General features: G+C 39.9%; 1 protein-coding gene across 1 annotated transcript in view; it reads right to left on the bottom strand.

The window, feature by feature from the left end:
- The window catches only part of ABCB11 (ATP binding cassette subfamily B member 11), a 106818-nt gene that overhangs the window by 12185 nt on the left and 79657 nt on the right, over window positions 1-14976 (bottom strand). Inside the window, exons 21-22 of the mRNA XM_010354416.2 lie at window positions 9066-9269; window positions 6685-6926 (exon numbers count right to left, since the gene is read on the bottom strand). Coding sequence (XP_010352718.2) covers window positions 6685-6926; window positions 9066-9269 — 446 coding nt within the window. The remainder of the gene's footprint in view (window positions 1-6684; window positions 6927-9065; window positions 9270-14976) is intronic.

Genomic DNA, 14976 nt, shown 5'->3' with positions numbered 1-14976 from the left:
TCTCCCATTCTGTAGGTTGCCTGTTCATTCTGATGGTAGTTTCTTTTGCTGTGCAGAAGCTCTTTAGTTTAATTAGATCCCATTTGTCAATTTTGGCTTTTGTTGCCATTGCTTTTGGTGTTTTAGACATGAAGTCCTTGCCCATGCCTATGTCCTGAATGGTACTACCTAGATTTTCTTCTAGGGTTTTTATGGTATTAGGTCTAACATTTAAGTCTCTAATCCATCTTGAATTAATCTTCGTATAAGGAGTAAGGAAAGGATCCAGTTTCAGCTTTCTACTTATGGCTAGCCAATTTTCCCAGCACCATTTATTAAATAGGAAATCCTTTCCCCATTTCTTGTTTCTCTCAGGTTTGTCAAAGATCAGATGGCTGTAGATGTGTGGTATTATTTCTGAGGACTCTGTTCTGTTCCATTGGTCTATAGCTCTGTTTTGGTACCAGTACCATGCTGTTTTGGTTACTGTAGCCTTGTAGTAGAGTTTGAAGTCAGGTAGCGTGACACCTCCAGCTTTGTCTTTTTGACTTAGGATTGTCTTGGCAATGCGGGTTCTTTTTTGTTTCTATATGAACTTTAAAGCAGTTTTTTCCAATTCTGTGAAGAAACTCATTGGTAGCGTGATGGGGATGGCATTGAATCTATAAATAACCTTGGGCAGTATGGCCATTTTCACCATATTGATTCTTCCTATCCATGAGCATGGTATGTTCTTCCATTTGTTTGTGTCCTCTTTGATTTCACTGAGCAGTGGTTTGTAGTTCTCCTTGAAGAGGTCCTTTACATCCCTTGTAAGTTAGATTCCTAGGTATTTTATTCTCTTTGAAGCAATTGTGAATGGAAGTTCATTCCTGATTTGGCTCTCTGCTTGTCTGTTACTGGTGTATAAGAATGCTTGTGATTTTTGCACATTAATTTTGTATCCTGAGACTTTGCTGAAGTTGTTTATCAGCTTAAGGAGCTTTTGGGCTGAGACAATGGGGTTTTCTAAATATACAATCATGTCATCTGCAAACAGGGACAATTTGACTTCTTCTTTTCCTAACTGAATACCCTTGATTTCTTTCTCTTGCCTGATTGCCCTAGCCAGAACTTCCAACACTATGTTGAATAGGAGTGGTGAGAGAGGGCATCCCTGTCTTGTACCAGTTTTCAAAGGGAATTTTTCCAGTTTTTGCCCATTCAGTATGATATTAGCTGTGGGTTTGTCATAAATAGCTCTTATTATTTTGAGGTACGTTCCATCAATACCGAATTTATTGAGCGTTTTTAGCATGAAGGGCTGTTGAATTTTGTCAAAAGCCTTTTCTGCACTCTATTGAGATAATCATGTGGTTCTTGACTTTGGTTCTGTTTATATGCTGGATTATGTTTATTGATTTGCGAATGTTGAACCAGCCTTGCATCCCAGGGATGAAGCCCACTTGATCATGGTGGATAAGCTTTTTGATGTGCTGCTGAATCCGGTTTGCCAGTATTTTATTGAGGATTTTTGCATCGATGTTCATCAGGGATATTGGTCTAAAATTCTCTTTTTTTGCTGTGTCTCTGCCAGGCTTTGGTATCAGGATGATGTTGGCCTCATAAAATGAGTTAGGGAGGATTCCCTCTTTTTCTATTGATTGGAATAGTTTCAGAAGGAATGGTACCAGCTCCTCCTTGTACCTCTGGTAGAATTCAGCTGTGAATCCATCTGGTCCTGGACTTTTTTTGGTGGGTAGGCTATTAATTGTTGCCTCAATTTCAGAGCCTGCTATTGGTCTATTCAGGGATTCAACTTCTTCCTGGTTTAGTCTTGGGAGAGTGTAAGTGTCCAGGAAATTATCCATTTCTTCTAGATTTTCTAGTTGATTTGCGTAGAGGTGTTTATAGTATTCTCTGATGGTAGTTTGTATTTCTGTGGGGTCAGTGGTGACATCCCCTTTATCATTTTTTATTGCATCTATTTGATTCCTCTCTCTTTTCTTCTTTATTAGTCTTGCTAGCGGTCTGTCAATTTTGTTGATGTTTTCAAAAAACCAACTCCTGGATTCATTGATTTTTTGGAGGGTTTTTTGTGTCTCTATCTCCTTCAGTTCTGCTCTGATCTTAGTTATTTCTTGCCTTCTGCTAGCTTTTGAATGTGTTTGCTCTTGCCTCTCTAGTTCTTTTAATTGTGATGTTAGAGTGTCAATTTTAGATCTTTCCTGCTTTCTCTTAATGCTATAAATTTCCCTCTACACACTGCTTTAAATGTGTCCCAGAGATTCTGGTATGTTGTATCTTTGTTCTCATTGGTTTCAAAGAACATCTTTATTTCTGCCTTCATTTCCTTATGTACCCAGTAGTCATTCAGGAGCAGGTTATTCAGTTTCCATGTAGTTGAGCGGTTTTGATTGAGTTTCTTAGTCCTGAGTTCTAGTTTGATTGCACTGTGGTCTGAGAGACAGTTTGTTATAATTTCTGTTCTTTTACATTTGCTGAGGAGTGCTTTACTTCCAATTATGTGGTCAATTTTGGAATAAGTGCGATGTGGTGCTGAGAAGAATGTATATTCTGTTGATTTGGGGTGGAGAGTTCTATAGATGTCTATTAGGTCCGCTTGGTGCAGAGATGAGTTCAATTCCTGGATATCCTTGTTAACTTTCTGTCTCGTTGATCTGTCTAATGTTGACAGTGGAGTGTTGAAGTCTCCCATTATTATTGTATGGGAGTCTAAGTCTCTTTGTAAGTCTCTAAGGACTTGCTTTATGAATCTGGGTGCTCCTGTATTGGGTGCATATATATTTAGGATAGTTAGCTCTTCCTGTTGAATTGATCCCTTTACCATTATGTAATGGCCTTCTTTGTCTCTTTTGATCTTTGATGGTTTCAAGTCTGTTTTATCAGAGACTAGGATTGCAACCCCTGCTTTTTTTTGTTCTCCATTTGCTTGGTAGATCTTCCTCCATCCCTTTATTTTGAGCCTATGTATGTCTCTGCATGTGAGATGGGTCTCCTGAATACAGCAGACTGATGGGTCTTGACTCTTTATCCAATTTGCCAGTCTGTGTCTTTTAATTGGAGCATTTAGTCCATTTACATTTAAGGTTAATATTGTTATGTGTGAACTTGATCCTGCCATTATGATTTTAACTGGTTATTTTGCTCGTTAGTTGATGCAGTTTCTTCCTAGCCTTGATGGTCTTTACATTTTGGCATGTTTTTGCAATGGCTGGTACCGGTTGTTCCTTTCCATGTTTAGGACTTCCTTCAGGGTCTCTTGTAAGGCAGGCCTGGTGGCGACAAAATCTCTAAGCATTTGCTTATCTGTGAAGGATTTTATTTCTCCTTCACTTATGAAACTTAGTTTGGCTGGATATGAAATTCTGGGTTGAAAATTCTTTTCTTTAAGAACGTTGAATATTGGCCCCCACCCTCTTCTGGCTTGTAGAGTTTCTGCCGAGAGATCTGCTGTTAGTCTGATGGGCTTCCCTTTGTGGGTAACCCGACCTTTTTCTCTGGCTGCCCTTAAGATTTTTTCCTTCATTTCAACTTTGGTGAATCTGGCAATTATGTGTCTTGGAGTCGCTCTTCTGGAGGAGTATCTTTGTGGCGTTCTCTGTATTTCCTGAATTTGAATGTTGGCCTGCCCTACTAGGTTGGGGAAGTTCTCCTGGATGATATCCTGAAGAGTGTTTTCCAACTTGGTTCCATTTCCCCCCTCACTTTCAGGCACCCCAATCAGACGTAGATTTGGTCTTTTTACATAATCCCATACTTCTTTCAGACTTTGTTCATTTCTTTTTCTTCTTTTTTCTTTTGGTTTCTCTTTTCGCTTCATTTCATTCATTTGATCCTCAATCGCTGATACTCTTTCTTCTAGTTGATCGAGTCAGTTACTGAAGCTTGTGCATTTGTCACATATTTCTCGTGTCATGGTTTTCATCTCTGTCATTTCGTTTATGACCTTTTCTGCATTAATTAGTCTAGCTGTCAATTCTTCCACTCTTTTTTCAAGATTTTTAGTTTCTTTGCGCTGGGTACGTAATTCCTCCTTTAGCTCTGAGAAGTTTGATGGACTGAAGCCTTCTTCTCTCATCTCGTCAAAGTCATTCTCTGACCAGCTTCGATCCGTTGCTGGCGATGGGCTGCGCTCCTTTGCAGGGGGAGATGCCCTCTTATTTTTTGAATTTCCAGGTTTTCTGCCCTGCTTTTCCCCATCTTTGTGGTTTTATCTGTCTCTGGCCTTTGATGATGGTGACGTACTGATGGGGTTTTGGTATAGGTGTCCTTCCTGTTTGATAGTTTTCCTTCTGACAGTCAGGACCCTCAGGTATAGGTCTGTTGGAGATTGCTTGAGGTCCACTCCAGACCCTGTTTGCCTGGGTATCTGCAGCAGAGGTTGCAGAAGATAGAATATTGCTGAACAGCGAGTGTACCTGTCTGATTCTTACTTTGGAAGCTTCCTCTCAGGGGTGTACTCCACCCTGTGAAGTGTGGGGTGTCAGACTGCCCCTAGTGGGGGATGTCTCCCAGTTAGTCTACTCAGGGGTCAGTGACCCACTTGAGCAGGCAGTCTGTCCGTTCTCAGATCTCAACCTCCATGTTGGGAGATCCACTGCTCTCTTCAAAGCTGTCAGACAGAGTCGTTCGCGTCTGCTCAGGCCTCTGCTGCTTCCTCTGTTGTTTTTTTAGCTGAGCCCTGCCCCCAGAGGTGGAGTCTATAGAGACAGGCAGGTTTCCTTGAGCTGCTGTGAGCTCCACCCAGTTCGAGCTTCCCAGCGGCTTTGTTTACCTACTTAAGCCTCAGCAATGGTGGGCGCCCCTCCCCCAGCCTCGCTGCTGCCTTGCGGTTAGGTTGCCGCAGACTGCTGTGTTAGCAATGAGGGAGGCTCCATGGGCGTGGGACCCTCCCGGCCAGGTGAGGGATATATTCTTCTGGTGTGCCCGTTTGCTTAAAGCACGGTATTGGGGTGGGAGTTACCCGATTTTCCAGGTGTTGTGTGTCTCAGTTCCCCTGGCTAGGAAAAGGCATTCCCTTCCCCCTTGCACTTTCCAGGTGAGGCGATGCCTCGCCCTGCTTCAGCTCTCGCTGGTCAGGCTGCAGCAGCTGACCAGCACCGATTGTCTGGCACTCCCTAGTGAGATGACCCCAGTACCTCAGTTGAAAATGCAGAAATAACCGGTCTTCTGTGTCGCTCGCGCTGGGAGTTGGAGACTGGAGCTGTTCCTATTTGGCCATCTTGCTCTGCCCCCCAACCTTCCAATTTTTAAAGTGAAGCCAGAAATTCAGATTTTTCTGTAGTCCCAGAATTTTTTTTTTTTTTTTTTTTTTTGAGATGGAGTCTCACCCTGTCACCCCGGCTGGAGTGCAGTGGCATGATCTCAGCTCACTGGAGCCTCCGCCTCCTGGGTTCAAGCGATTCTCCTGCCTCAGCCTCCCGAGTAGCTGGGATTACAGGTACACACCACGACACCTGGCTATTTTTTTTTTGTATTTTTTGTAGAGATGGGATTTCGCCATGTTGGCCAGGCAAGTCTCAAACTCCTGACCTCAAGTGATCCACCCACCTTGGCCTCCCAAAGTGCTGAGATTACAGGCGTGAGCCACCGCGCCCAGCCTGTAGCCCCAGATTTTTACACATTGGCAAAAAATTATTTTAAAACCTTAATATAAACTAAATAAAAATAAGCCAATGGTTTGCGTTTTTTTCTAATTTAGATTAGTAGCTTTAAATATCAAAGATTTAGAAAAGAGAGACTTTCCTAGCTGGGTGGGTGTAGTGGAGCGGGAGAGAAGTGCTGAAAGAGATACCAGGTGAGAAGGCGGGACTCACGGCTAGAGAAGGAAACCCAAGAACAGATAGTCCTATAGGACCACTTTTCCTAATGCCCTCCAAACCTTTCTCAGACCATCTCCACCCTTACACCCGGCCCTCTCCCCAACCCATATACATGTGTACCTCATTCCCCAGTACCCTGACTCCCTTAGGCTTTCACCTCTGGAAATGTGAGAAATTGGACTCAAAGCTAATCTTATTAGAAAAGCAGGCTTTGGCTATACGAATGGAACATCATTTACTTGTATGGCCTATGCTGTCTCTGCCTAGGAGCAGTCAGCTGGGAACATGCCCTCTTTGCAAGAGAGGAGTTCAAATAAAACAGTTCTTTATGAACCATCTTAGCCAAGGCCTCTAGATTTTCTCAGCATTAACATCTGTGGCAGATTGTTTATAAACAATGATCGTATTAATTCACACTATCATGCATCCCTTTGCAACATGACTATTTTACTCCTCTCATCAAAACGTGGATTCTATTTTTTTCTATTCCTTAAACCTGGGCTTGATGGTATGACTTTCTTTGGCCAAACAGAAAATTAGAAAGTCTCTTTGCATGGAGAGACTTGAAAAGTATTTGCACAGTGGGGCTTGCCCTCTTTTGTGGCACTTGGAACTCTGAGGCCATAATATGAAGAAAAGAAGCTCATCTGCTAGACAGGCCATGTGGAGACAGAAGAATACACAGAAGTCTGACTGAATCAGCCCAGGTCAGAAGAACTGCCCTGACGACCCACAGAATCTTGAAAAATAATTAATCCCAGCTATTGTAAGACACCAAGCTTGGGATTGTTTGTTAAGCAGCGAAAAAGCTAACTGACAGAACCAGGCTATTCCTTCCTTGTGTGTTGATCTTTTCTCATCTTGGCTGGATATTCCTCACCTGAACACATAGCTGAAATGGAGCCCCTCATTGGGGATTAAGTAACCTCCATATCTGTAGGAAGCAGAATTCGCAACAAACATGATGCACTGGGAAAAGGCAAAGCAGAATCCATAAACATTGGCTTTCTGAATGGCTGTCTTGAGGGGCTTCTCCAGCTCAGTCTCAAGTGTTTCAATGAACCGCCTCTCCTTTCCAATTCCAGCAACAGTGCGGATGTTACTGAGGGCTTCATTTGTAATCTGAAGATCGAGAAAGAGTCTTAGGAATACAAGGGCAGAAATAACTCCTTTCATGACATTTCAATGGCTGCATGGATTAGATGGTGCAAATGGCAGAATGTGGTACAAATCAGAGAATCCATCATCTAGGAATACAAAGAAGTGGCTGGAGATCAAACCAACTGGACCATGAGATGATTTTTCAGTTAAATTCAAGTTTCCCTTCATTCTAACATGGCATGGCTTTGTTGCCGCCACTTGTGTTGGAAGAGAGAAGGAAAAATAAAGGTACACAGTTATCCTTGAAAGCTTTTTAGCTTCTTCGTTAATTCATTTGAAATGTATAAAATGGTATCTTTAAACGTCTTCTGAGACAAAAGATTAATAATATACATTTAAAAATTAGATTATATTTTCTTAAAAAATTAATCTGGCCAAATATTATATAACTTAAATTAGTTTTAGTAGTAAACAAAACTAATTAAATTTATTTGCAAATAGTGTTTTAGGAAAAATGAGTATTTATAGCTCTAGTGGTAAAACAATACTTTTTTTTCTATAACATTAAAAAATGTTTAAGTTGTATATATTTAGGGGCTATGAGTGCAGATTTCTTACAGGCATATATTGTGTAGTGGTGATATCTCGGCTTTTAGTGTACCCATCACCTGAATAAATTAATTTCATATACAATAGGCCATTTTTCAACCCTCACTCCCTCCCACCCTCCCTCCTTTTGTGGTCTTTAGTGTCTACATAAAAGATGTAGACATCTTCCACATCTTTATGTCCATCCATACCCACTAACATAACTTAAAATGAGTAGGAAATGTATCTTTTAGTCTATACTATGAATTCATATTTGTTTTAACCCACACTCTAGGGCAAGTAATCACTGTTTCTGAATTAGGGTCTTACCCTAAAAAGGCAGAAAGGTAGGCCCCTTTGTTCCATTAACATACGAAGTCCTTTTGGCTTCTGCCTACTTGAGCAGAGTTCACATTCCCTCTTTCAAAAGAGACAGAACCTAAGTTATTGTGAATTTGTTAAAAAAGTGTGTATATGTACGTGTGATTTCTTTCTTTTTTCTTTTCTTCCTTCTTCACTCCCTTCCTTCCTTCTTCCTTTCCTTTTCTCTTTTCTTTCTTTCTTTTCATTTCTTTTCTTTCTTTCTTTTGTTCTTTCATTCTTTCCCTTCCTCCCTTCCTTCCTTTCTTCTTCTTTTTTTTTTTTTTTCGATGGAGTTTTGTTCTTGTCACCTAGGCTGGAGTGCAGTGGCGTGATCTTGGCTCACTGCAACCTCCGTCTCCTGGTTTCAAGTGATTCTCCTGCCTCAGCCTCCCGAATAGCTGGGATTACAGGAAACTGCCACCATGCCCAGATAATATTTGTCTTTTTAGTAGAGACGGGGTTTCACCATGTGGGCCAGACTGGTCTTGAACTCCTGACCTCAGGTGATCTGCCTACCTCGGCCTCCCAAAGTGTTGTAATTACAGGTGTGAGCCACTGGCCTCCCAAAGTGCTGGGATTACAGGCGTGAGCCACCGCCCCCAGCCTGTGTGATTTCTTATACTTGAGAAGTGTTTATGCCACCATCCCTCATTTACCCCCGAGGACAAGATATTAATTAGAACACACTTTAAAATGTGTAGCTAAAACCTAAGTGTATGCAAAACCTAAACTGCAGCTCATAATTCTAGTTGGGAAAGACACTTGCCCCAAGCCTGGGGGACACTACAGTGTGAAGAGAAAAGGCGTGTGCCATTAAAACCATCATAGCTCCTCTGTATGTGGAAAGCATGGCTCAGGGAAACCATTAGATTGCAAAAGCCTCGCAGCCAGAAAACTGAACTATCCTCCCCTGTAAGTGAGAGTACACCAAATTGGAATGTGGAACGAATCACTATGTGAGAGGAAATTGAACGGGCAATCTTCTGTTCACCCCACTATTTCTCCAAGCCGGCTCAAACTCAGAGCCTTGGAGCCTTATTGCCTCAGTCTTTGGGCCAAACATGCATGGAAAGGGTGGTGGAAGGTTCTTAAGTGTGCCTGTCTGTGGGCTGACAGCTTCCTTAAGTCTCTTCGTACTATTTGTTTTTAACAGTTTGTCTGATAGCCACTCAGCCATGAGGAATGGGAAAATTAGATGTGCAAGATTACCTGTCCCACCATCTCCAGGGCCTGCTTATCTCGAGAGGCAAATCCTGTCAACATCCTGGTCTGTGTGGCTCCTGATAAAGCCAAGAAGGGGAAGAAGCACAAGATGACCAGGCTTAGCTTCCAGCTAAAGGAGAAGGCAATGATCATGGCCACAGTGACGTTAGTGAAGGAATTGACCATCATCCCGATCTGAGAGCCGGCAGCCTGCAAACCAAAAAGCAATCAACCCATCTGAGACACACGGTCTCTTTTACCAACTACCATTATAAAAAAAGGTCAGATCTTTTATAAAATTGTGATAAAATATACATAATATATATCATTTTAATCATTCTTAAGTGTACAATTCAGTGGCATTTCACAATGTTGTGTAACCATCACACATCTATACCTAAAGCTTTTAAAATCATGCCCAACAAAACTCTGTATCCATTAAACAATAACCTCCCTTTCTTCTCTCTCCCTCAAGCTCTTGGTGACTTCTATTCTAACTCTCTGTCTGTATAAATTTGCCTACCCTAAGTACTTCTAGAAGTAGAATTATACATGATTTTTCCTTCTGTGTCTGGCTTATTTTGCTAAGCATAATGTTTTCAAACTTCAGCCATGTTTTAGCAGGTATAAAAATTTCATTCCTTTTTATTTTTATTTTTTGTTTATTTTATTTAATTTGGGACAAGGTCTCTGTCACCCAGGCTGGAGGGCAGTGTCATATTACGGCTCACTGTAGCCTTGACTTCCTGGGCTCAAGCAGCCCTCCTGTCCCAGCATCCTAAGTAGCTGGGACCACAGATGCATGCCACTACACCTGCTAATTTTTTAATCTTAGTAGAGATGAGGTCTCACTATGTTACCCAGGCTGGTCTTAAACTCCTAAGCTCAAGTGATCCTCCCACCTTCGCCTCCCATAGTGCTGGGATTGCAGGCATGAGCCACCACACTGAGCTTCATTCCCTTTTAAAACTGAATATTCCTTTGTATGTATATATCACATTTTGTTTATCCATTCATCCATTGATGGACACTGGGGTTATTTCCAACTTTTGGCTATTGTGAATAATGCTGCTATAAACATTGGTGTATAAGCACCTTTCAAGTCCCTGCTTTCAATTCTTTTGGATATAGACCTAGGAGTGGAATTGCTGGGTCATATGGTAGTCCTCTTTTCAAAAAGTTTAGTTCTTTTAAATGATTAAGTTCTTTTAAATGATGACCTCCCATAATGTATCTGAAGGCTGAATTAATGAAAAGGTTCTTTATTCATAGCTTATCCAAAGTTCATTATTGACTAATCGCATTTTATGAGTGTCAGTGCAAGAGCAGTCTGTCTGAGATTAATGCAGCCCTAAATATGGGCTACACATGTGTCAGGTACTGATGCATTTGGCTTGTTTGAAGATATCCAGTCATTGGGCTTGAGGTAATATTACTTATTCAATGAAGATTAATGCTTGCTCTATAATTATATTTTTGAAGTTGATACAAGACTGTTGCAAGACACCACTTTGATTCTCATTGAACTTAGCCTGCTCATTGGTACAAAGTTACATGCTGCTGTAATACACAGCTATGTAGTCAATGAAGATGGACAAAATGGATTCAGTCCCAATGTAGACGGATAATGGACCACTGTGGTAATTATATCTATACTAATCAGAGTATCCAATTGGTTCCAAATCTTCGTTTCAGTTGCAGCTAGGTAGGTATGACCAAAGCTAGGTAGGTATGACCAAAGCTTGGTACACTTGGTAGAGAATACTAGGGTGAGGACAATTACATCACTTCTTTTTAAGATTGTAGAAACATATTATTATTTAAGACAAAAAAATGTACAACAACCAAAGGTAAGCTGTTAGTCACCATTAGATGCTAAGGCAGTGTTATTCAGGAATAATTTGCATCTTTATATTGAATTGAAGACACAAATGGAATATAAAATTGTGTCCCAAAGCATTCTCATGTGTTAGTGCTAACTTCCTTGGGGACTAGCAGGCTAAATCAAGAATTTCTCATTTGTACACCTATGTTCATAGCAGCATTATTCACAATAGTCAAACAACCTGAATGTCCACTGACAGATGAATGAATAAAGAAAACATGACATATCCATAAAATAAACATCCATAAAAATGTAGCTCTGATGCATACGATAGCATAGAGAAACTTCGAAAACATCATGTTACATGAAATAAACCAGACATAAAAGGATAAATTCATATGATTCCACTTAGATGAGGAACATAGAGTAGTCAGATTCATAGACACAGAAAGTAGAATGGTGGTTTCCAGGGCTGAGGGGAGGGAGAGCAGGATGGGGAGTTACAGCTTCAAGGGTACAGAATTTCTGTTTGGAATGGTAAAACATTTCTTCTTTTTTTTTTTTCATTTATTTATTTTTTATTATACTTTAAGTTCTAGGGTACATGTGCATAACGTGCAGGTTTGTTACATATGTATACTTATGCCATGTTGGTGTGCTGCACCCATCAACTCGTCAGCACCCATCAATTCGTCATTTATATCATGTATAACTCCCAATGCAATCCCTCCCCCCTCCCCCCTCCCCATGATAGGCCCCGATGTGTGATGTTCCCCTTCCTGAGTCCAAGTGATCTCATTGTTCAGTTCCCACCTATGAGTGAGAACATGCGGTGTTTGGTTTTCTGTTCTTGTGATAGTTTGCTAAGAATGATGGTTTCCAGCTGCATCCATGTCCCTACAAAGGACACAAACTCATCCTTTTTTATGGCTGCATAGTATTCCATGGTGTATACGTGCCACATTTTCTTAATCCAGTCTGTCACAGATGGACATTTGGGTTGATTCCAGGTCTTTGCTATTGTGAATAGTGCCGCAATAAACATACGTGTGCATGTGTCTTTATAGCAGCATGATTTATAATCCTTTGGGTATATACCCAGTAGTGGGATAGCTGGGTCATATGGTACATCTAGTTCTAGATCCTTGAGGAATTGCCATACTGTTTTCCATAATGGTTGAACTAGTTTACAATCCCACCAGCAGTGTAAAAGTGTTCCTATTTCTCCACATCCTCTCCAGCACCTGTTGTTTCCTGACTTTTTAATGATTGCCATTCTAACCGGTGTGAGATGGTATCTCATTGTGGTTTTGATTTGCATTTCTCTGATGGCGAATGATGATGAACATTTTTTCATGTGTCTGTTGGCTGTATGAATGTCTTCTTTTGAGAAATGTCTGTTCATATCCTTTGCCCTCCTTAAGCTGATAAGCAACTTCGGCAAAGTCTCAGGATACAATATTAATGTGCAAAAATCACAAGCATTCTTATACACCAGTAACAGACAAACAGAGAGCCAAGTCATGAATGAACTTCCATTCACAATTGCTTCAAAGAGAATAAAATACCTAGGAATCCAACTTACAAGGGATGTAAAGGACCTCTTCAAGGAGAACTACAAACCACTGCTCAGTGAAATCAAAGAGGACACAAACAAATGGAAGAACATACCATGCTCATGGATAGGAAGAATCAATATCGTGAAAATGGCCATACTGCCCAAGGTTATTTATAGATTCAATGCCAACCCCATCAAGCTACCAATGAGTTTCTTCACAGAATTGGAAAAAACTGCTTTAAAGTTCATATGGAACCAAAAAAGAGCCCGCATTGCCAAGACAATCCTAAGTCAAAAGGACAAAGCTGGAGGCGTCACGCTACCTGACTTCAAACTCTACTACAAGGCTACAGTAACCAAAACAGCATGGTACTGGTACCAAAACAGAGCTATAGACCAATGGAACAGAACAGAGTCCTCAGAAATAATACCACACATCTACAGCCATCTGATCTTTGACAAACCTGAGAGAAACAAGAAATGGGGAAAGGATTTCCTATTTAATAAATGGTGCTGGGAAAATTAGCTAGCCATAAGTAGAAAGCTGAAACTGGATCCTTTCCTTACTCCTTATACGAAGATTAATTCAAGATGGATTAGAGACTTAAATGTTAGACCTAATACCATAAAAATCCTAGAAGAAAACCTAGGGAATACCATTCAGGACATAGGCATGGGCAAGGACTTCACGTCTAAAACACCAAAAGCAATGGCAGCAAAAGCCAAAATTGACAAATGGGATCTAATTAAACTAAAGAGCTTCTGCACAGCAAAAGAAACTACCATCAGAGTGAACAGGCAACCTACAGAATGGGAGAAAATTTTTGCAATCGACTCATCTGACAAAGGGCTAATATCCAGAATCTACAAAGAACTCAAACAAATATACAAGGAATGGTAAAACATTTCTAGAGATGAATAGTGGTGATGCTTGCACAACAATGTAAATGTACTTAATGCCGCTCAGCTGTACACTTAAAGATGGTTGAAGTAGTAAATTTTATGTTACAAATGTTTTACTGCAAATTTTTTTAAAAAAGAATTTTTGGTTGGCAAGGACTGTCAGGCATTACAGAGTACTTGAAAAGCAACTTTGCAGTTCTTTGGGATGTCCTTGCTTCCTTTTACATTTTATTCAATTGGTATTTTTTTAAAAATTAAAAATAATACAGCCTCAGACACAAACAAAACATACATATTTAACAATATATACATATATATTTATTTTTTTCTTTACAAAAAGGACTCATACTCTACATATTACTTTGTACTTTGCCTTTTTTAACTTATCAATGTTACTTAACTATCCTTCCACATCAATATACAGGAACACTTTAAAAAATAGCTGTGTAATATTCCTTAGTATAAATGTATCATAATTGATTCAGCTATTTTCCTGTTGTTGGATATTTGGGTAGTTTCCGGGGAATTTTATTAATTTTTTGGTTAATATAAAAAATGATAAATATCCTTGAACACACATTCTTACACAATAGGAGGGAATTTACTCATGAGAATTCTGGTCAAAGAGTATATAATTAAAAAAAAATAATTTCTGGTTGGCAAGAACTGTCAGGCATTACAGAATACTTGAAAAGCAACTCTAAAGTTTTTGGGGAGGATATCAATATTTACTATTATTCTCCAAAACATTGGCTTACTACTATTTACTATTACTCTCCAAAAAACATTGAAAAACTTTGTACATTGTATGAGAGTGTCAGTTATTCCCCATCCTCATGAATATCATTCATGATGGTTTTAGGAACACTACACATAATATGGTTATATGAGGGATATTACTATTCATTATAAATGTTTTTCTAGTTTATCATTTGTTTATATAAAAGTTTTGAGTTTATGAAGTCCAACACATCTACTTCGTAGTTTTGAGTTTTTGTCTTGCTTGAGAGAATCTCCTCTACTACCACTCTTATTTCTCAATGAGCTCTAGCTAATATAATAAGAAAATAAAATAATATCAGTATAAACACGAAAAAAAGATAAAATGATATTTTTTGTGTTTTTTGCTTTGCGGTTATTGTGACTTTTACTAATTGAAGGCTCGTGGCAACCCTGCATATGCAGAGCAATTCTATTGGTGCCGTTTTCCCAACGGTATGTGCTCACTTTATGTTTCTGCATCACATTTTGGTAATTCTCACAATATTCAAACTTTTTCATTATCATATCTGTTATGGTGACCTGTAATCAGTGATCTTTGGCATTATCATTGTATTCGTGTTAGAGCACCACGAACCACGCCTAAATAAGACTGAAAACTTATTCAATAAATGTGTTTGTTCTGACTGCTCCACTGACTGGCCATTCTCTGTCTCTGTCTCTCTCTCTCTATCCTCAGACCTCCCTATTATCAGAGACACAATAATATTGAAATTAGGCCAATTAATAACACTACCTTGGCCTCTAACTGTTCAAGTGAAATAAAGAGTCACACATCTCTCACTTTAAATCAAAAGCTAGAAATGACTAAGCTCAGTGACGAAGGTGTGTTGAAGGCTGAGACAGGCTAA

The sequence above is a fragment of the Rhinopithecus roxellana genome, chromosome 14, assembly GCF_007565055.1.
Source record: "Rhinopithecus roxellana isolate Shanxi Qingling chromosome 14, ASM756505v1, whole genome shotgun sequence".
In the NCBI taxonomy this organism is placed as follows: Eukaryota; Metazoa; Chordata; class Mammalia; order Primates; family Cercopithecidae; genus Rhinopithecus; species Rhinopithecus roxellana.
The sequence above is the reverse complement of the archived record's forward strand: the minus strand, read 5'-3'. Positions and strand labels throughout refer to the sequence as shown.